The 20,168-nt window shown below is 36.6% G+C and overlaps 4 protein-coding genes across 9 annotated transcripts; 3 read left to right on the plus strand and 1 right to left on the minus strand.

The window, feature by feature from the left end:
• The first annotated feature begins 754 nt into the window (after positions 1 to 754).
• Positions 755 to 8,789, plus strand: LOC116348395 (calcium-binding mitochondrial carrier protein Aralar1-like). 4 transcript variants are annotated; one of them, XM_031779383.1, is made up of 11 exons: positions 755 to 1,307; positions 3,398 to 3,638; positions 5,484 to 5,636; positions 5,823 to 6,077; positions 6,154 to 6,348; positions 6,558 to 6,781; positions 7,002 to 7,010; positions 7,217 to 7,383; positions 7,468 to 7,757; positions 7,829 to 8,108; positions 8,264 to 8,789. In XM_031779383.1, exons 2-11 carry the CDS (start codon positions 3,636 to 3,638, stop codon positions 8,692 to 8,694), a joined length of 2,007 nt encoding a protein of 668 aa, XP_031635243.1. In that variant the 5' UTR covers positions 755 to 1,307; positions 3,398 to 3,635; the 3' UTR covers positions 8,695 to 8,789. The 4 variants fall into 4 exon arrangements, with proteins under 4 accessions (XP_031635243.1, XP_031635242.1, XP_031635240.1 ...); XM_031779382.1 differs by lacking the exon at positions 3,398 to 3,638 and having other exon boundaries at positions 758 to 1,307; XM_031779380.1 differs by lacking the exons at positions 755 to 1,307; positions 3,398 to 3,638 and adding an exon at positions 4,340 to 4,638.
• An 872-nt stretch (positions 8,790 to 9,661) lies between these two features.
• LOC116348396 (glucose dehydrogenase [FAD, quinone]-like) lies at positions 9,662 to 12,102 on the plus strand. The gene is made up of 4 exons (XM_031779384.1): positions 9,662 to 9,852; positions 10,087 to 10,220; positions 10,325 to 11,778; positions 11,851 to 12,102. Exons 1-4 carry the CDS (start codon positions 9,690 to 9,692, stop codon positions 11,984 to 11,986), a joined length of 1,887 nt encoding a protein of 628 aa, XP_031635244.1. The 5' UTR covers positions 9,662 to 9,689; the 3' UTR covers positions 11,987 to 12,102.
• A 2,590-nt stretch (positions 12,103 to 14,692) lies between these two features.
• Positions 14,693 to 17,178, plus strand: LOC116348402. Of its 3 annotated transcripts, none has more exons than XM_031779391.1 (3): positions 14,693 to 14,964; positions 15,081 to 15,620; positions 15,689 to 17,178. In XM_031779391.1, the coding sequence occupies exons 2-3, from the start codon at positions 15,086 to 15,088 to the stop codon at positions 17,092 to 17,094; spliced, it is 1,941 nt and encodes a 646-aa protein (XP_031635251.1). In that variant the 5' UTR covers positions 14,693 to 14,964; positions 15,081 to 15,085; the 3' UTR covers positions 17,095 to 17,178. The 3 variants fall into 3 exon arrangements, with proteins under 3 accessions (XP_031635251.1, XP_031635250.1, XP_031635252.1); XM_031779390.1 differs by having other exon boundaries at positions 14,693 to 14,959; XM_031779392.1 differs by having other exon boundaries at positions 14,698 to 14,738.
• A 503-nt stretch (positions 17,179 to 17,681) lies between these two features.
• LOC116348397 lies at positions 17,682 to 19,046 on the minus strand. The gene has a single exon (XM_031779385.1). It carries the CDS (start codon positions 19,044 to 19,046, stop codon positions 17,682 to 17,684), a length of 1,365 nt encoding a protein of 454 aa, XP_031635245.1.
• Between the last annotated feature and the right edge of the window lie 1,122 nt (positions 19,047 to 20,168).

Below are 20,168 nucleotides of genomic sequence, written 5' to 3' on the forward strand. Positions count from 1 at the left end.
TATTTATTTATTTGAAATACACACACATAGACACACAAACAGCCACGAAAATAGCAATCAATGACAAGTGGACTGAGAACGGTGTATTTAAATGTCATAGGTTTTCACAGTGTATTGGAATTTGCTGTAGATTCACAGAGAGAATTCACGTTCGGTACTCAATCCAAATGTGTGTAATCCGCTTAGAAACAGTTTTCCATTGTTCAAACAAAAAACTTTTCAATTGTTCAAATCAAAAAAAAATCTGTGATTTTTTTAAACAAATTATTTTTTAAACACAAAAACCGAGCAAACAAAGTGTTTGATTAAAATGAGTGAATTTGTGTGAAAAGGAGCGCAAAAAAAAACCTTCGAATAAAGTATGAAATGTAGCGACGGGAAATTCTGTGTGCGTGTGTCAGAATCGAATAAGAGCTGTACCGTTGACACATATACACGAGTGTAGCCTATGTAAAACAGCTGATCAGAGGCAATGTGCGCATTAGAAATAACCGTGTGGAATGGCAAATACACACAGAAGCGGGTTTACGTCATTTCCAACACGTGTATACAACGTTTGTGTATGCGCGCTCTCAAGCTATGTGCTGTGATATGGCCGTTGGTTGTGTGCGTTGCATAAATCGATTGACACCATGGATGTTGGCGGCAAAATGAACAGTGTACGTCAATGTGGATACATGTCGCCTATGTATTTCCACTTGAATGTGCGCGTATTCCATTCTCTGCTCTCAATCATCAACAGTGTAACATAGGGCGATAGAACCTTCGCACGCGTTCTACTCTCACACATACACTCCTCTATTAAGTAAGAGCAAAAAAAAGAACGAAGAAAAAAAAGCATGACATTTAGTGATGAAACTCGTGAAGTGACGTGCCAGTTCAGTTGTTTACGCGCTCAAAAATTGTTCGGCAAATAAAAAAACCAAATTCATTTTTGGTGTTGATTTGTCTCTCTCATTCGGTTGATAGCATTTCTATTTCTTTTCAAATTGATAAATCGTTTGTTGTGTTCAACTGGCAACAACACATACACATATCGAATAAAATTAAACCTACGAAAAGACATAAACGATTGACTTGGTTCATTTGTTAGCTATAAGTTGTATCGACCGAACGAGAAGAGACAGCGAACAAAAAACAAGTGTTCGAATAAAAAATATTTAGCAAAATTTCGTGTGATTGTGTTCATTAAAATAAGAAACAAATTATTTGCAATTGTTTTAAAATATCTATCATCAGTTTGCTGTTGTTGTTTGCTTCAGAGAAGGTTTATTCAAGGTCAATTCATTTGTGCCGGCTATACAATGGTAATGAAATTTATATTCAATTCAACATTCTTTTCTACGGTCAATTTGGCGTTTTTCTTGTTGTTGGTGGTGTTCAATGTGTGTGTGAGTTTGTATTATTTTTTTAAGTGAGCGAGTGACATAAATTGGCACAATCGTGATGGGACGAACCATATGCAAATGATTGTTGTGTGAGTGAAATGCCATGAGAACTTTTTTGGTGACACAATGTGACGTATGGTGCCACATAACAACCAGTGTAAACAGCGGATATTTCTCATTTAGAGCAATGTATGGATACGATGTGTTTACATTTCAATTAGATAGAACGTGAAGAATTTTGGTTGGAACTATTGAATGTCAGTGAGAAAAATCGCTTGTTCGCGTCAATTGGACAATTAATCGATTCGATAAGTGTTTATCAATGATTTTGATTATATAAACCGTTGTATCCGATCTGATAACGTGAAATAAAAATGATGCCAATGTTTACACAGTGGTTTTGGCTTTAATTGACGTGCGAACAGTAGCGAAAGACAGAATGGGAGATTGATAAATAGATAGCCAGAGATAGAGATAGTAAATGGGAGAGGGAGAGAGAGATTGACATAGAGACAGTGAGATAGAACGAGAGATAGAGAGAAAGAGAGTGAGAAGAGAGAGAGAGATAACGAGGAAAAGAGAAATAAAGTGCAATAAGAAGACACAGGGAACAGTGCTACAGAGAGATAATATGAGTGTGTGTGAGAGAGAGAGAGGAAGAGAGAAAGAGTTGAAGAGATTGAGAGTGAGAAAGTTTGAAATAAAATCTCCGCAAAATGAAGTAAATAAAAAAAACCACCATGGTGCCAAACTTTTTCACACTGGAATTTAGATCAAAGAATGTCACGGAATTTCAAATTTCGATCGACTGTTGGTACCATTTCTAGGCATTCAATGTGTTTTCAGAAGAAAAAAAATCCATTTATTATTAATTTTGAAAGTTATTCTCTGCATATTATTCTGCTGTGCAAGCATTCCAACAAGTTTCCAAGGCAATAAACTCAACTGTGACCCATTTTAAAGCGATAAAATTATTATTATTATTTATTCAAAAATGTGCACAAATCAAGTTTCTTCTCTTGTTTTTAGCGCGTTTTATCAATGATTTCCTTCTCAAATCTCATTTGTGTATGTACAATGCCTCACTTATTTGTATTACTTATCATGTTTTACAACAAATGCGTTGTTTATACATTAAGACTCATACGATTGTTATTCTCTGCATTCAAAGCAATTTCAGTTTTTGTTTATTTTCGATTATCTTTTTCATTCTCCTTTGCTGCTAAAAGTACTGGAACCCACTGCCTTTCATTGAAACTTTTTCGTCGCCGCCCATTTCAAATAGTTTCATATCTCATTCCGTTGTCACGTGCGAGCAAGAAAAACTTCCTGGGCTTTTGTACAATTAAAACCGTTTGACATTGAATTGTTCATTATGACAGCGACGTGTTCTAATAGAACGCATCGAATTTCAAACGGATCACATAACACTCAGCTCCTCGTGTGCCCACTTGTTGCGCAATTCAATTGGTTTCTGTCAACGTCATTATAATGCGCTCTTAAAATCGAAAAAATGCTGACAATTTATCAATTTAAGTGTTTTTCCTTTATTGAAGTCACAGCAGACACCGTTTTTTCTAGGCCATTAAATTCGAATTTATCGCCAGCGATGTGAAACGGTTGGCTCGCTCAACATAAATATTATTGCAATGTTAACAAGTGTTTTATGTCGGTTGTATGATAGATTTTATTTTGGTGCCAAAAAGAGAAAATCTAGTTCATCGACCGAGCAACTCGCTGAGGTGGTTTGAATTGATCTTTAAAAATAGATTCGGGAATGTTTGGGACCGTTTTGTTTGAACAAATTAGATGAGGTAAACAAGTTTTTGACGGAAAAGTATTGAAAACAGTTCATGTCGGTCGATTTTAGAGTGCAAACACACAAAATGCTATCGCCAAACGAAACAATCATTGTTATTAAGTCGAAGGCTTGCCATGTTTTGTCAGTCATTTAATTAAATTGAAGTCACAATTTTTCCATTCATAATCGGTGAATTTTGAACAACAAGTGAGGTTAAATGTCAATTCAATGTGAGGGACAGAGACAAAGGGTGAAAGAGAGATGTTCGAGTGACGGGGACTCATAGAGACGACGAGCGATAGGGACAGCAAGACTGTAGATTGAAGATGACGACGCGAGTAAATATTGTTTTGACTTTTGTTGAGCGATCTCTGCGGGAGCATCTCTGTTGATAAGAGAATCAAGTGGAGATTTTTAATTGGAATTTGTGACGAATTATTTATGGAATGGTAAATAAAAAAATTAAATGAAATCACTTTCGAAATTAGTTCAGAATTGGTTGAAATTGTACACTTTGCGGATGAACGTTTGCTTGACTGGTAATGATTACCGTAAAAGGTGAAAATTGAAACAAAATCTCGTGATACAATCAGCAAAAAAAACAAGGTCGCTCGACAAACAGAGTGTCTTAACAAACTGAGTGAGTCGTCAGACAGAGAAGACTACGTACTTCCAATACTTAGCTGCCGATAAGTCATACACGACGATTGCGCGATCGAAAAAACACCATCCAAATTCTCTATCATAAACAAATTGTTTCACCAAAGCCATCGCTGCCAAATATTTTTCCTAGAAAAATTCCTTTCTCGCAGCAATTTACATCACGAAACAATCTGATTAGGTTTTGTTTGGTTATTAAATGAATGTACACAAAACATGTAGCTCTAAGCATCAAAGCTGATGTTTTGATTATGAAAATTGTTGTGCGTCACACAACCACGATAAGATTGCTACTGTCGTCTGAGTTCATCACATTTTTTTTGCGAGTTTGATAATTTTTTTCACCCACAAAAATAGAACAATCTTACGCACACGTTGATTTTCCATTTGTATGATCGACATCACTAAAATAGCAAGCCGAATGGAGAGAAACATATAGCCGGAGTCTTTTTGGTCATACAACCAAATCACGAATCGTGTATTATCACATTTTTTCTTGTTGTTGTCGGTGTCGTTTCTATTAGCCTTTGCTATAATCATTGAAGCGCGTAACGTCAGTCAAACCAGTCAAGCAAACAACATTCATTCAATTTGCCAGTAGATTTGAGAACACTGTGAGAGAAGACGAACACACTTTGGAATAGACATTATATAATTTTTCATTCATCGTTCTCTATTTTCATGTGAAGTATAGAGAATACGGTTCTTTTTAAGTGAACAAAATACCAAATTCGGATTGAATTACGTGCAAAAAGAAACGAGATTAAAAAAATGACAACATTAGCTCAAGTAAATATTTCTAGTATTTTTTGTTCCAATTTGCAGGCGATAAAACAGTAAAACGAGTCAAGTTTTTTTTTGTTGATATAAAACAAGCGGATTTGGTCACGGAAAAAGAGACATATTTTATAGAAAAAAGAAAGAATTTGGTAATATAAAGTTGGAAAAGTGTGATTATGACAAATATTGTTGTTGGTCTTACACGGAAAAAATTGAACAAAAAAAGTCGGCAAATACTCAAAGAAATACCATTTTTTACATTGAATAAATGCGAAGAGTTGGAAAAAAATAAAATAAAAGAACAACAAACATGGGCTTTGAATTAAGAAAAATGCCGAAAAAGTTAAAATAAAAATTCGAACACCTGAAGTTCGTGAGAATTCAGGGAGCCATGTGTAAAGCATGCTTTGTATGCGACAACATAGCATTGGTCACTTGATATTTTGAATAAGAAGAGAGAATTATGGAATTATGAATGACCTCTTTCACTCTCACAGTCTCGCACACAATCAGTGCGGAAACGATTGTTATGTCGTTTTATATAAAGTTGCACACTCAACTGTCGTATGTAGCGCACAATCTATCTGAATTCACCGACGACTGACGTTAGCGTCAAGCGAAAGCATAATGAATCAAAACAAAAATTCCAAAGTAAAAAAATTGATTTCTTTTAAGTTATAAAAAAATTGAAAAATAATGTTAATTAAAAAATCGAAAAAATAAAAGTTTCAACCAAATTCGACCGTAGGAAATTTCAATAAATTCTTGAAAATTGTTTATAAATAAAAATAAAATGAAAAAAGCATTGTAAATAATATGAATTTAAATTCAATCGTTTGTTTGTGTTTTTACAGGGTCCAATACATATAAAACGAGCGACGACTGAGAAGTTGCGTGAGACTTTCTTAAAATATGCATCACACCAACAGAATGGCGAATATTACATGACCACGGAGGATTTCATTCGAGGCTATCTGAGGCTATTTCCGGAAGCAAATTATAATAAGGTAAATATTAGCCTTGACACCAGTACAACCAAATGCTTGAGTATTAAAATATATTGTAGTTCAGCATTAGAATATGGTATTTTTAAATACCAAATGACCGAATGTTTACGTCACATTAGTATAAAGCATGCGGTTGTTCTTTTTTTCATTGCCAAAAAAGCTAATTTTTTCCGTCTATTCCAATAGGATTCAGTGAATTTGATGGGCAGCATAGCTGACACGAGTAAGGATGGATTGATATCATTTGCAGAGTTTCAGGCATTCGAAGGATTGCTTTGTACACCAGACGCACTCTACAAAACCGCTTTTCAGCTATTCGACACAAATGGCAACGGAACCGTCAATTACAATGAATTCTGTGAAATTATCAAAAAGACGGAATTGCATGCCAAAATCCCATTCCATTTGGATGGGCCATTCGTACAAAGATATTTTGGAAAAGTACGTCATGATTGTAAATTTGAGTTTTGCTTTGAGTACTTCAAGCGTTAATTTTATTTTGTTTTCTTCGAATTAGGACAAAAAACGGGCCATCAACTATGCTGAGTTCTCGCAATTGCTGCACGATTTTCACGAGGAGCACGCCAAAGAAGCATTTAAAAGCAAAGATCCAAATGGCACCGGCTATATTTCACCGATGGATTTTCTGGATATTATGGTCAGCGTGAAGAGCCATTTGCTCACACACGATGTTAAAGACAATTTAGTGGCTGTAAGTAGTGCTAAAAGTATCACAATTGAACTATGGAAATTAGAAGGAAATTGGTTAACACCAAATTATTTATAACGGAAACCATTTGGTATGGACCAATTTTTTTCGAATTTAAGAGTCCAATTTTACTAGAAATTCCATGACAAAAATGGATTTTCGAAGTAAGTAAAAAAGAAGTCTAATCCAGCTTTCTTTCTCATCAAATTCAGGTTACCGAAGGACGTAAAGTGAGCTTCGCTTATTTTATGGCCTTTAATTCGTTATTAAATAATATGGAGTTAATCAAACGTGTTTATTTGAATGCAACCGGTGGCAGCCGCTTAGAACCAATTACAAAAGACGAGTTACTGTTATCGGCACAGCTCATGAGTCAAATTACGCCGCTTGAAATTGACATTTTATATCAATTGGCTGGAGTGCTTCATCAGCCGGGGTAGGTGTCAATTTTGGTGTCTCAAAAATCTTTGTTTCTTTTTTTAACCCAAAGAATAAGTAAACTGGACCCTTTCTGATTTTTCTGCAATTTGTTGTTGTAACGACACAGTTTACTTGTTCTACCATATAGTTTCATTTTCTTTTATGTGAAGAAAAAATTGTTTTAACAATTTTAATTATGTTTCTTCCAATTTCCAATTATTTTTTTTTGTCGCAAGCCCGGACCTGTAAGATTTAACCTAATAGTCAACTTCTAATTTATCTTTCATTCATTCGTTTGTCCAACATTGTTTGACATTTTTAGACAAATGTCCATAAAAATCGCCTAACAATTTGCTTGAACAGAACGATGAGCGATTTTCGTGGAAAGTTGATAAATTGGTTGAGTTCATTCACCTCTCATTTTTCCCTTGCATTTTTTTCACTCTAACAGGCGACTATTGTATAGTGATTTGAATAATATTGCTCCAGAGCATTATACGAAAAGCATTACAGCACGGTTGACGGACATTCAAGCAGTATCCAGCCCAGACGATCGAGGCATTTTTATTCAAGTGCTGGAAAGTGCATACAGATTCACATTGGGGTCGTTTGCTGGAGGTAAGGAATAAGGAAATACAACTGAAAAAGAGTCCAAGTGAACTCGAACCCTTTTCACAATAATTAATTTTTCATATTTTTCAGCGGTTGGTGCGACGGCCGTGTATCCGATCGATTTGGTGAAAACTCGTATGCAAAATCAAAGAACCGGATCACTGGTCGGCGAAGTGGCATATCGTAATTCAATCGATTGCTTCAAAAAAGTCATCCGTCACGAAGGTGTGCTTGGACTATACCGTGGTTTGGTGCCGCAATTAATCGGTGTTGCACCCGAAAAAGCAATAAAATTAACGGTCAACGATTTGGTCAGGGACAAATTAACGCCAAAAGATGGTGTGTTACCATATTATTATGAATGTATCGCTGGTGCATGCGTAAGTATCACAATAATCACCAAAGCAAATTTTTCCAAATTTTTTTTTTAATTGTATGATTTCGATTATAGGCTGGCGCATCACAAGTTGTGTTCACGAATCCCCTGGAAATTGTAAAAATTCGATTGCAAGTGGCCGGAGAGATAGCTGGCGGTGGAAAAGTCCGTGCATGGCAAGTTGTGAAGGAGCTCGGGTTGTTTGGCTTGTACAAAGGTGCACGAGCATGTTTACTCCGTGATGTACCATTTTCAGCTATTTATTTCCCCGCTTATGCACACACGAAAGCAGCGTTTGCCGATGAAGATGGATACAATCATCCGCTTAGTTTGCTTGCTGCTGGTGCAATTGCAGGTAAAGAGTTCCCTTAATAGTATTTTTTCTTGCTATGCAAAAGTGCTTTTGTACCCATCCTCTATGAATTAATAGCAAATGGCGTTTCTATTCACTGGGAATCAAAGATTGAAATTTTTTCGGTCGAAATCTAATCCAAATTCTCTCTTTAATAGGTATACCTGCCGCATCGCTTGTAACACCTGCCGACGTCATCAAGACACGATTGCAAGTAGCTGCACGCCAAGGTCAAACGACATACTCGGGTGTGATGGATGCGGCATCGAAAATAATGCGCGAAGAAGGTCCTCGTGCATTCTGGAAAGGAACAATGGCTCGTGTATTCCGTTCATCACCACAATTTGGTGTCACATTGGTCACGTATGAATTGTTGCAACGAATGTTCTACGTTGATTTCGGTGGTTCAAGGCCGAGTGGTTCGGATGTAACGAAAACATCATCAACACTTGACACCACCAAAGTTCAAGTGAATGCTGATCATATCGGCGGTTATCGTGCGGCTGTTCCATTGATTACTGGCATCGAAACCAAATTCGGTTTAAGCTTTCCCAAATTTGCATCAACAATCCAACTAAAATCCACATAAATTTGTGTTGGAAAATCTCAAAACAAAAATTTTATTAATTAAATTGCATTTGAAACTTTTTTTCATTAAAAACAATGATTTTGGACATAAACACGAAAAACAACAACAAATTTGTCTTTTTATTCAGATTATAAACTGTAGTATTTAATTAGCTGTGTAATAAACAGGTGAATTGATGTAAGTTCAATGGCACCATTATTTACACACACACCATTCTGGTTTCATATTTTGTAATCGATAAAACAAACAACTGTACGGTTTTGATAAATATCTTAATGATTTTATTGAGGTACTAGTGTTACTCACCAAATACTCATTGAAAGTTAGCGGCTTTTTAATTCTCATTTTAAAAAATGGCCTTTTGCATAGACCATTAGGTAGTGCATGCTCTGATTTTGTGTGTGCATTAATGACGAAATATCAAGGTAAGTTTTATTACAATCTAAAATTGTAAAAAATACACCTGTTCAGCCCCTCTCAACACACGAATTGTATTATCAAAAGTCTTGCAGATTGAAGTGATATCGCCGATTTATTCATACCATAAAAATAAATTGCACGCAATTGATATTAAGGTGGCGTAAAAAAGTTTTTATTTTTCAAAATTCCAGATTAGTTTCACTGTATTCAGGGCCTAAAAATACGTCGTGCTTTTATCTTTTTCTAATTCAAATTTTTCACACATAATTTGTAGTATTATTTTTAAAAATCGACGTGGAATATTGAAAAAAGAACAAACGATTGCGCCACCCTAATATACATTGATACCACATTGCTTTAATCAACACAACTAAATGAAGTGATTGTCGTTAATTTTGATTTTGTAATTGCTCACAGGTCTTGATTCAACTGCTTTACTTGACATATGTTCAAGTAGCCTTCGTTGAGTACAGATATTTTTTCATAATTTTTTCTCAAAAAATATATTTTTTTTTAAATCGCGTATATTCACGAGATAGATGATGAAAATAACAAAATAAAGTGCTAAAGAGACAATGAGTGCATTCAATCAAACATTTTTACTTCCACAATGTGCAGCGCGAAGTGTTGGTCCAGCAAATCAACTCTTTATTCAATTAATACAAGCATTAATAACGGCACATTGTACCATACCCCAGCCAGACATTTGGCCAATCGATTATGGTCCCACTGCATGCGGTAAAAAGTCATTTTGTGAACAACCGCTATTTGTGTAAGAGTGAAAGAAAGAAAGAAGATATTTAAGACACCTCCAAATTCCTTCAATATCAATGAGAACAGTATCGGGACTCCACACTTTTCTCTTTCGTTCTCATACAAAGAGCAGCACCATAAGATATTTCGGCTTATTAAAAATATTTCCGTATAATGGAAATTTAGTGCAAAATATTCATTGAAACTTCTTTAAAATAGATGGTGAGACGTTTGATTTCGTGGTGGTTGGTGCTGGATCGGCCGGATGTGTGGTTGCGAATCGTTTGAGTGAAAATCCAAAATGGAAGGTTTTATTGGTGGAAGGTGGTGGTGATCCGCCCTTTGAATCGGAAGTGCGTCATTTTTGCTATTCCGTCTTCGTCGCACACTTAATTCATTTTAATTCGTCATTTCTTTCCTTCTTTTTTCTTTTATTTTTTCTAATGACGTTTTGCAGGTACCCGCAATGTTTGCCGCAAATCAGCGAACCGAATACGATTGGCAATTTTACGCGGAATCAAATACGGCCTGCAAAGCATTGAATGGCAGTTGTTTTTGGCCACGTGGAAAGTGCTTAGGTGGTTCATCGGCTATAAATCTAATGCTATATGTTCGTGGCAACGTTCGTGACTACGATCGATGGGCTGAGATGGGTAACGAAGGATGGGATTACGAAAGTGTTTTACCGTTTTTCAGAAAATCCGAAAACAATCACTTTTCACAATTTGTATACGAACATAATAGGCGGTATCACAGTGACGCAGGCCTATTGAACGTTGATTTCTACGGCGAGAGTCCATTTGCAAAAACGTATATAGATGCTGGAATCGAAGACGGTTACAAATTCATAAGTGACATAAACGCCGATGAATATATTGGATACACAAAAGTGCAAGGCACCTGTTATCAGGGTCGTCGACAAAGTTCGGCCAAAGCATTTTTGGCAACGGCCAAAAATAGAACAAATCTTCACGTGTTGAAATATGGTCTCGTTCAAAAGGTTCTGCTGAACAAAAAGAATCAGGCCTACGGCATTGAGTATGTCTGTAATGGGAAGGTCATAAAAGCCTATGCCAAAAGGGAGGTAATTATGTCGGCTGGTGCAATCATGTCGCCGGTGGTTTTAATGCTGTCTGGCATTGGTCCGAAAAAAGACTTGAAACGTCAAAAAATTCCACTAAAATGTGATTTGCCGGTTGGAAAACACCTTCTCGACCACATTTATACGTTGATTTTCTTTCAATTCGATCCAACACCAAGTGATCCACTCGCTGCTTATGATAACACATACAATTTAGCAATTCACAACACAGGAGGTTTAACAAATGTTGGTGTTTCAACTTTAAGCGCATTTGTTAATACAGACAAAACGGAGACGCTGCCAAATATTCAACTGATGTACTTTTGGTTCACAAAAAAATCACCGAACATTCCGGCTTACATAAGAACACGCCAATTTAATTATGACATTGCCAAAAAATTGACCGATATTAATGAAAATAATGACGTTGGAGCCATTTTGGTGTCATTACTTCATCCGAATTCCACCGGGTCCATACAATTGAACAGTAGCTCGATTAATGACAAACCGAAGATTTATCCAAACTATTTTAGCGTGCCCAGTGACTTGAAAACCATGATCAAAGCTATTCGCCATCAAGTTTCTTACACGATTAGCAAATCTTATTCGGCAAAACACGGAAAGTTTATTATGTTGCCTTTGAAGGAATGTAGTGGGTTTGTGTATGACACCGATGAATATTGGAAGTGCTATATTACTTACATGGCTGCTACTGAATACCATCCCGTTGGCACTTGCAAAATGGGACCAAAGTCAGATCGAGAATCAGTGGTTGATGAACGACTTAGAGTTCATGGCGTACAGGGACTACGAGTCATTGATGCAAGCATGTATGTATCCATATAACTGAAAATTTAGCAATGGTTTGAATTTTTGATAAATTAAATTTATTCTTTTTACAGCATGCCGTATATCACTTCTGGAAATACAAACGCACCGACCATTATGATCGGAGAGAAAGGCGCTGCAATGGTTATCGAAGATAATTTGCCTTTCTCTTCATCTTCGACATCATCGTCCTCTTCTTCTACGTCTTAATCTTCATTGCAAGCAAATATTAGGCGTGCATACATGGTAAAGTTTTGGGGAAACTTCTTTTAATACAAAAAAAAATTCGCCTCACACCAATTATCAAAAATTATCAAAAGTCATGAGTCACGACCAATAAAAATGATTTTCATTCATAAAAATGAATAGTTGAAACTTTTATTGAGCTTCATTTGGATTTTATCAACAAAGGCAAGTTTATTGAGAGATGGAGCTGGTATCACTCTTGAATACAAAGATCTAAAAAGGTTGGTTTGCATTCTATGTATTTAGATAATTTTGAGAATTCCCATGGAACTTGCAAGTTTGCAATTGACACGAGCTTTATTGCGACTTTTAGAAGCCATTTTACTAAAATCATCGTTCATTGAAGTTCAATGATTGAACCCTTTGGGTCCAAGTTTCAAATCTTCCTCACTCGAATGACATACAAACGGTCCATTCAAAGAGACCTTTTGAAACCTCAGTACCTTATGGAACGTTTTAACATACTATGGACTTCCCCAAGACCATCCAATCAAAATAGATGAGGAAAAAATGTCAGCGGCGAAAACTTCGATAAAAACCAGCAAATGTACTATTTTGAAGCGTATTTATTTGACAATATTTTCGAAAAATCAATTCATGTGTGTACAAAATCAGTGTTTAATTGTAACTTTTTCACTGTATAAAAACAATTACTTAATAATCAAAGGTTTTTTACTTTTTTGTTATTTTTTCGTCAATTCGACACTGTTAGACAAAACCAAAATCATGGTTCCAATCGAATGACTCTAAACGCTTGAGTTCGACAAGTTCACAGTCTACTGTATTTCCGGCCCATTTTGTAGCCAAAAAAACTTTCTCGTGAACATGCAACGATGTTTTGCCTGCGGCTTTCAATTTTGCCCGTTCTTTGCTCCAAATTGATACATCAACCAAATGACAATTAACCTCGTGTTGAAAGCCATACTCAAGTGATCGAACGCCCATACGTTCCAGTTTCACTGAATGACTGACAAATGCCATAATAAGTTCGGGTCCAGCTGAATCGACCAGAAGTTGTTGAAGATTGGTCAATTTTTTGGCCATTGTGTCAAGGTTTATGTCATTCAAAACAAACGGAATGCACAATTCAACCAGATTTCCCAGTGGAAAAAAGAACACCCGATCAAATCGAATCACAGACAACGATTGTGCGTGGAATTTTTCAATTCGTTTTTTTGATGAAATTTTGTTGAGTGTACTCTGATATGCATGATCCACATACAATTGTACATATTTATTGAGTTTGCGTAGTCTCTTCAGTGTTCGTTGAAAAGTCTTCGGTCGATCATATTCATGGACATCACACTGAATGGCCAAATCGGTGATCTTCAGATCCGCATTTTTTGCCCATTTCATCAATAAACACTGATCGTTGGTGGCAAATTTTTGAATATTTTTATTCAATTGAAAAAATGTGGTCAATTCGTTGAGGTGCGTACCCTTGCCGATGCCGCTCAATTCGAAATATTCTAATTTTGAATATTTACGAAGCAACCATTTGTTGTCTACGCCAATCACAGTACCCACTGGTTCATTCACGTTCACACACAATCGCTTCATGTTTTTACACCGCTTCAATAGTTTGTTGTAAATGTCACCGTCAATCGTACAACGGATCAATTCAACAATTTCGACCTTTTTCAACAATTTTTTTAGGCAATCAATTTTTGCGTCGCTCAGCGAAATTGCGTTCAGTAATATGCGATTGACACACTTGAAATCTTTTGATGCAGCAAATTCGAAGGATTTTATATGATCGGTTTGAAAGGATAAACATGAGACGGATGAACAGAACCCATTCACGCGAATCGAATCAATGTAAATTCCATCCGATTTACACTCGGCAAAAACAGCACAATAGGTTTTTTGAAAGGCACAACCAGCGATCCCCTGCAATAATTTACATGTTTCGCCAAATGCATGGAGTTCTTGCAGCGACAACCAATCCAATAGCTCCATGAAACAGTTGTTATTCAAGTCGAAAATATGTGAAGATTGCCCATTGATCGCAGCCTGTTTTTGGTGGATTTGTTTTTTTCGGTCATCAGGAACTTCGGATGTAGCCTCCAGACTGTCATCGACCTCCATTTTTATTTTGATCGATTGTATTGTTGGTTTTGATTTAAATCGGCTTTATGAGCCGCTTTCTATTGTGGTTTTACTCCAATTTGGATTATATTCGTACAGAAAATTTGGAAAATATTCAATTTTATCTCGGAATGAATTTATCGGTGTCAATTTTATCGCACACAAATAGACGTATTTTATATGAATTTTGTGCTGAGATGGCAATGAAGTTGGGCTTCATTCAACGCGTCAAGGAGACAGAACACAGTTTTATTAAGGTGAGCAACACCGTTGTCTCACTCTTTGGCAGGCTCAGATATTTTTCTTCTCGTTTCTTCGCCTTTTGTCTTCCTCACTATTTCGCTTATTTTCTAAATATCGAAGATGGCGACGCATTCGGCGAAAAACGCTACGAGTACAACAATCAATGTATTTCTCCTTCTGTCTCATACAATCTTTCTCCTTTTCTGTATATTTCCCACTCTTAAAGCATACTCTCTTACTCATACGCATACACACACTATCTTATCTGCCTCGATTCGGTCACACATACACACATTTCTAGTGTCATACACCGATTTACACAAAGAGGTCTGAGGCAACTAGAGAGCTTAACAAGCCTTTATTTCTGGTTGCGTGTATTGCTGAAGTAAGTTGAAAAATCCACAAAATTTTTCCTTTTTCCGAGTAAATACTGTGACAAACCATACAAATTCCAAAAAATACTCGAAAATCAATTCAAACCGTCCAAAAAAATAGTCGAAAATTTATTTGTCCTTCGGACATTGAAATTGTTTTGTCGAATAATACAAACACAGTGTAAACCAACCAGAACTCGGTGGAAACGTCAAACATTTATCCCGCACAAGAGTAAGGTTATACACATTTTTTGCTGATTTTACTTAAGTTCCAATTTTGCTGTGTCACTATTTTCCTTTTATTTGTTGCCTTTAGTGTCTATTTAACAAGCGTTTTTATTTTTGTCCGCTAGCCACAATGAGTTTGAAAGATGAATTGGATGAATATTTGTATTGTCTGGAGCGAGAGACGCAGGCCGCGTTGCCGAGAATCGAGAGAGAATTGGAACGGTCGGGATTGGTATTGAATGGGGAGTTTATCGATCGCTTTCACCGATTTACCATAAATCGGATTATGGAAACTTACGACAACTTTGAAATCGGTGCAATGTTCCATGAAAGTCCAAACCATGGGCGTGACAAGGACGTGCGCATATCAAAGAAGCGTCATTATAGCGGCGAATCAGATTATAATCGCAAGAAACCGAAGAAATTTAAGAGATGTTCAAAATGGAATGGTTCAAGATCAATTGATCGTAGACGCTCGTCCTTGTATTCCAGCTCATCACGTGAAACCATGAAAAATCGAGATCGAATGTATGAACAACGGCATGTGGCCAAACGTGAGCCGAATTTCAAAATACGCAATGACGACCGCATACCGCCACCAAATCAAGAAATGAACTTCGATTCAGACTTCGACATCGGTAGTTTTGATGCATCTTTTAAAATCAGTAAGTTTCTTCAAAAACATGTTATTTTCCAAAAAAAATGAAGAAAATCTTTTAATACTTTAATACAGCAGTCGACCCGTCCAAAGTGCCGCATACATTTTCGTTTGCCTGTTTCCATTGTTTGCCGGAAAATGGTGCCAATATTCATGGCTTCAATGGTGTTGAAGATGTTTATTTTCATTGGGTTGCATCACATGCACTCTCTAAAACCGAGCCATTCCAATTTTATCTCGTTGAAAACGTGGCCTGTTATTATTGTGACACCAACGGTTCATATCACCATATATTCAACCATCAAAAGCAGGTTCACCCAAAGGAACCAAAAGTGATTGTGACTGGGTTTGATCAAACGTGCGCCCTATGTTCATACGAAGGGAATGGAATGGCAAGCCATTTTATAAAGGACCACACACAATTGCCAACGCGATTGAATGACACCTTGACGAACGATATGTTGGCATGGTTGTTGGAGATTGATATGAGGAAAAAAGATGGTGACTGCGGCATAGAAGCAAATAACACAAGAAAGCTGTTGAGTTTTGACATGATTGACCATGTAATTTGTGGCTGCAAATCGAAGGTTCATCGACGTAATTATTTCGGTCACATTGAAAGCCATTTACTTGATTTCGATTGCAATGTATGCAAATCAAAGTTGCCATCATCAGTGCAGAAGTTTACTAGCTTGATCGATGTGGTGAAGCATGACAAGGACGCCCATCAAATGAATCAATCGTTGATTCCACGCTCTTGGCAAATGGAGGATCAATTCAAAAAAGATCATTTGAATACGAAGATTGTGTTTAAAAATGGTCTTGTGGTTGCCATGCGCCATTTGGTCAACACAAAATTCGACATTTCCATCAAATTCAATGAATGCGTTCAGATTTTATTGGACGCCAAGAAAAAGGAATGCAATCGATTGATGCAAATCGAAGACATTTCGCAGAAGACGACAAAAGTCGATGTACCAGTATTATCAAGCGGATCTTTAATTTCTGACGAGCAATTGGAGCTGCAGAAACAAAATCAACTCATCAATGACGTATTTATTCATGGCATTCCCTATAAGGACAATGAAGATTTGGTGTCGTTGGTATTGAAAATGAGCAAATTTTTGGGTGCAAATATTTATCCGGAGGACATTGCACATGTCAAACGGCCCTCACGTCACAAAGCGATTATTACACTCCGATGCACCAGCCAGGAAGCCAAGGCTGAACTTTTGAAATACAAAAGCATTCATACCACAGACGTTATCCCTTCAAGTCGTGACCATTTTCGGAAAATCCACATCAAATCACTGACCACGAAATATGTTACCAATCTGATGAAATTTGCAAAAGATTTTGCTCAACAAAAGCTATTGCACCATTTTCAATGGACTGAAAAAGGTCTGTTTGTAAAACGGTCAGAGAATTGCGATGGCAAATACTTTATGAACAAAACTGAACTGATAAACTACGTGAAGTGAGCGCAACAGCTGACAAATAATAATCAATTGAACAAAATAGTTCTAAATTTTTTTTAGAAAATTTGATTCCATTGTATTTCAAACTAAATAAAGACATTTTTTATCGATTTTTTGTCTTTTTTTGTGGGGTTTTTGTTTTGTACAGATAATGGGATGAAGAAGATGTATTTCTATCTGTAAATTGGCATATGAATTTTAGTTAGAATGGATGCTTTGTATTTTTCCCACCTCTTCAATTTAAAGGCTTTTCCCATCTCTCGAAAGGTTCTTTTCATGTGCCGATGAGCATCTTTTATTTGAAAGCGAACTCTAAAAAAGACACACACGTGACTTGCACGTGATTTTTTCTGGTTTTCGATGCCAAATCAGGTCATTATTGCGAACAGATCGTCGGGTGCAAAAAACCTTAAGAGTCAACTTTTGGAAATATTTCTGGTTCTAATTTAGCTCATAATCTAAATAAATACTTCATGGATGTATTTTTGAGAGAAATATTTATTGAATTTTAATTCATAGAAAAGAATAAAGAATATTGGAATGTGTCGTGTTTGATTATTATTTCATGTTTTTATGATTTTTAATTTTGATCAAATTCGGTAGAATTTCAGGTTCCAGATCAGACCTCTGCTCACATCTGGATCATTCTCCAAGATTGGATCGTCATGAAATTGTACTTTGAAATCGGAATCCATTTGAACTTCGGACTTCAACAAAAGGCCAGATGCACAATTTCTGGGTGGATTTAGCTCCAAGCGAATCTCGTGCATGGATGAAGGTTTGATAAGAATTGGATTGGGCAATGATACGTACACTGCCAATAATCCCAATTTTTGTTCTCCTTCAAACAAAACCACCTCTCCGTCACTTGATGGATCCTCTGCGATTGGCATTCTAACGATCGTTATCTTCACCGATAGGTGCTCTTTTAAGTTAAAATATTGGTTATTGCGATTTTCGAAAAAAAAGCCGCTAAAGAATCCATTTAGAAAGGCCGGCTCATTGATGGAGAATGTGGTTGTTTCCAAGTTTTTGATGAAATATGGTAAAGTCGACCTACGGCTCGAAATAAGTCGATTGCACTTAACAACCACCTTGTTTTTCGACGGATCAACTTCACATCTCTTTGCTCGGTTTCCATTAAACATCTTTGGCTGGAAATCATCGTCTGCAATCATTTGAATGATGTCCTGATGTTCGCAAATTGAAAACAATTCTCCATAAGATGGGATTAAGCTAGCAAATTCTTTGAGTGTCATTGATCCAAAGCGAATGTCATAAAATATGCGGCCGAGTTTATCTTGCACCATTTGTTTCGTCACGATTTCCTCTCCGCTTGTAGATTTGATCCATGCCATACAAGCTTCGAAGAGCTCAATTTCAGAGCATGACAACCAATTCAACCGCACAATCCGGGACAGTGTCTTAGCATCGCATGTCAGGAAGTCAGTCGATTTGAGTACCGCTTTGGCGTTGTAGCCGATCATCTTTTCGCACGATTCCATCAACTTTTTCTGCTCGAGAAGCACCGCCAGTTCGTAACATTCCACGTTGTTGTTTTCGTCCAACTTCCGTTTCAAGAACTTCTCGCAAACCATCAAACATTCGGCAACATTGTATCTATGGCCCAATTTCATGACCTTGGCCACATTTTCTGTGGTCATCGTAACAGGGTCGAGGTAAAAGAATTGCAAAAATTCCTTGAAAACTTTCGCTGTTGTATCCACGATCTTCACCTCTTTTTTCTCTATCCACGATCCATTGAACATGGTGGCAAACACATCGCTGGCAGCGATCAAAAATGTTTTGTGCGCCGGAACGCGTTCGACTGGTTTGCCTTTGGACTCAAACACGAAGTACACATCGGCCAGTTCGGTGTTCAGATACAACTTTTTTCCAATTCGAGAGAGCAATTGAGTGGAGAAATCAACTTGAGCCAATTTGGAATTCGACATGATTTTTAATCTGTGAAGTGATACAACACAAAATGAGTTAGCTCGCCAGATATTGTTCAACAATTTTGAGTTACTTACGTATCAAATAGCAATGAGGGTGAAAAAAAAATTGAGATTTGCCTTCGTGAAGATAGAAATTTTGAATATTAATTATTCAATCGATGATAGGAAAATAACTATTACTTTTCCGCACACACCTAGTGTGTAAGGTAAAGTATTGGAATCGGTCGAAAAATTAACACCCTCAAAAAACATGTTTTCTGGGTGTTTTAGGAGCCGGGGAACACGAATCTAGCGTTTTTTCGATGTCCGAATGTATGTGCGTACCCTGTACCCTGTACCCTGTACGCTGTACCCTGTACGCAAAAATTTGTTAACACGATAACTTTCAAACAAGAAAAGTAATTCAAAATCTGACTTCACAGGATGATTGGGGGTGCCGAGGAATAGAAACCATTAGATTTTGAGCGACTTTGGTTGACAGAGTAAAGTGTCATGTCTGGTGTGATGCCCATGGCCATCCATGGGAAAAATTCAATTTTTCTTCCAAAAGTGATATTTAATGTATTCTTAAACATCCAAAAATATGTATTGGGGGGTTTTTGGGTACGAGAAAACCGAATATGACATTAGTTTTGCGATACAAATATATTTCGACACACCTTTCATACAAATATTTCAAAAAAATTGGATTTTTGTATGGAAGCCATGCCTGTATGATATCGTAATGACCTGAAACTTTGCACAGGTTATTTTTATCACACAAAAATAACATTCCGAGAGTTTGAAGACATTTCAACTCATATTAGGGGTACCTCCCGAACAAAATTTTGGATTTTTCGCTCAAAAACGAAATTTTGTATGGGAAGTACCCTTAATATGCATTGAAATTTCTTCAAACTTTCAGAATGTTAATTTCTTGTGAAAAAAATAACCTCTGCAAATTTTCACATGATTACGATATCATATAGGCATGGCTGCGATATAAAAATTCCCATTTCTAGTAGTTTTTGTATGAGAAGTGCTTCGAAAATTATTTTTATCGTAAAACTAATGTCAGATTCAGTTTTCTCGTGAATTCTTTGAGTAAAAGATTTGTAATAAATGCATGTCGTGGATCAC

Source organism: Contarinia nasturtii, unplaced genomic scaffold (genome assembly GCF_009176525.2).
Source record: "Contarinia nasturtii isolate CC-2019 unplaced genomic scaffold, AAFC_CNas_1.1 Cnas_scaffold_2395, whole genome shotgun sequence".
In the NCBI taxonomy this organism is placed as follows: domain Eukaryota; kingdom Metazoa; phylum Arthropoda; class Insecta; order Diptera; family Cecidomyiidae; genus Contarinia; species Contarinia nasturtii.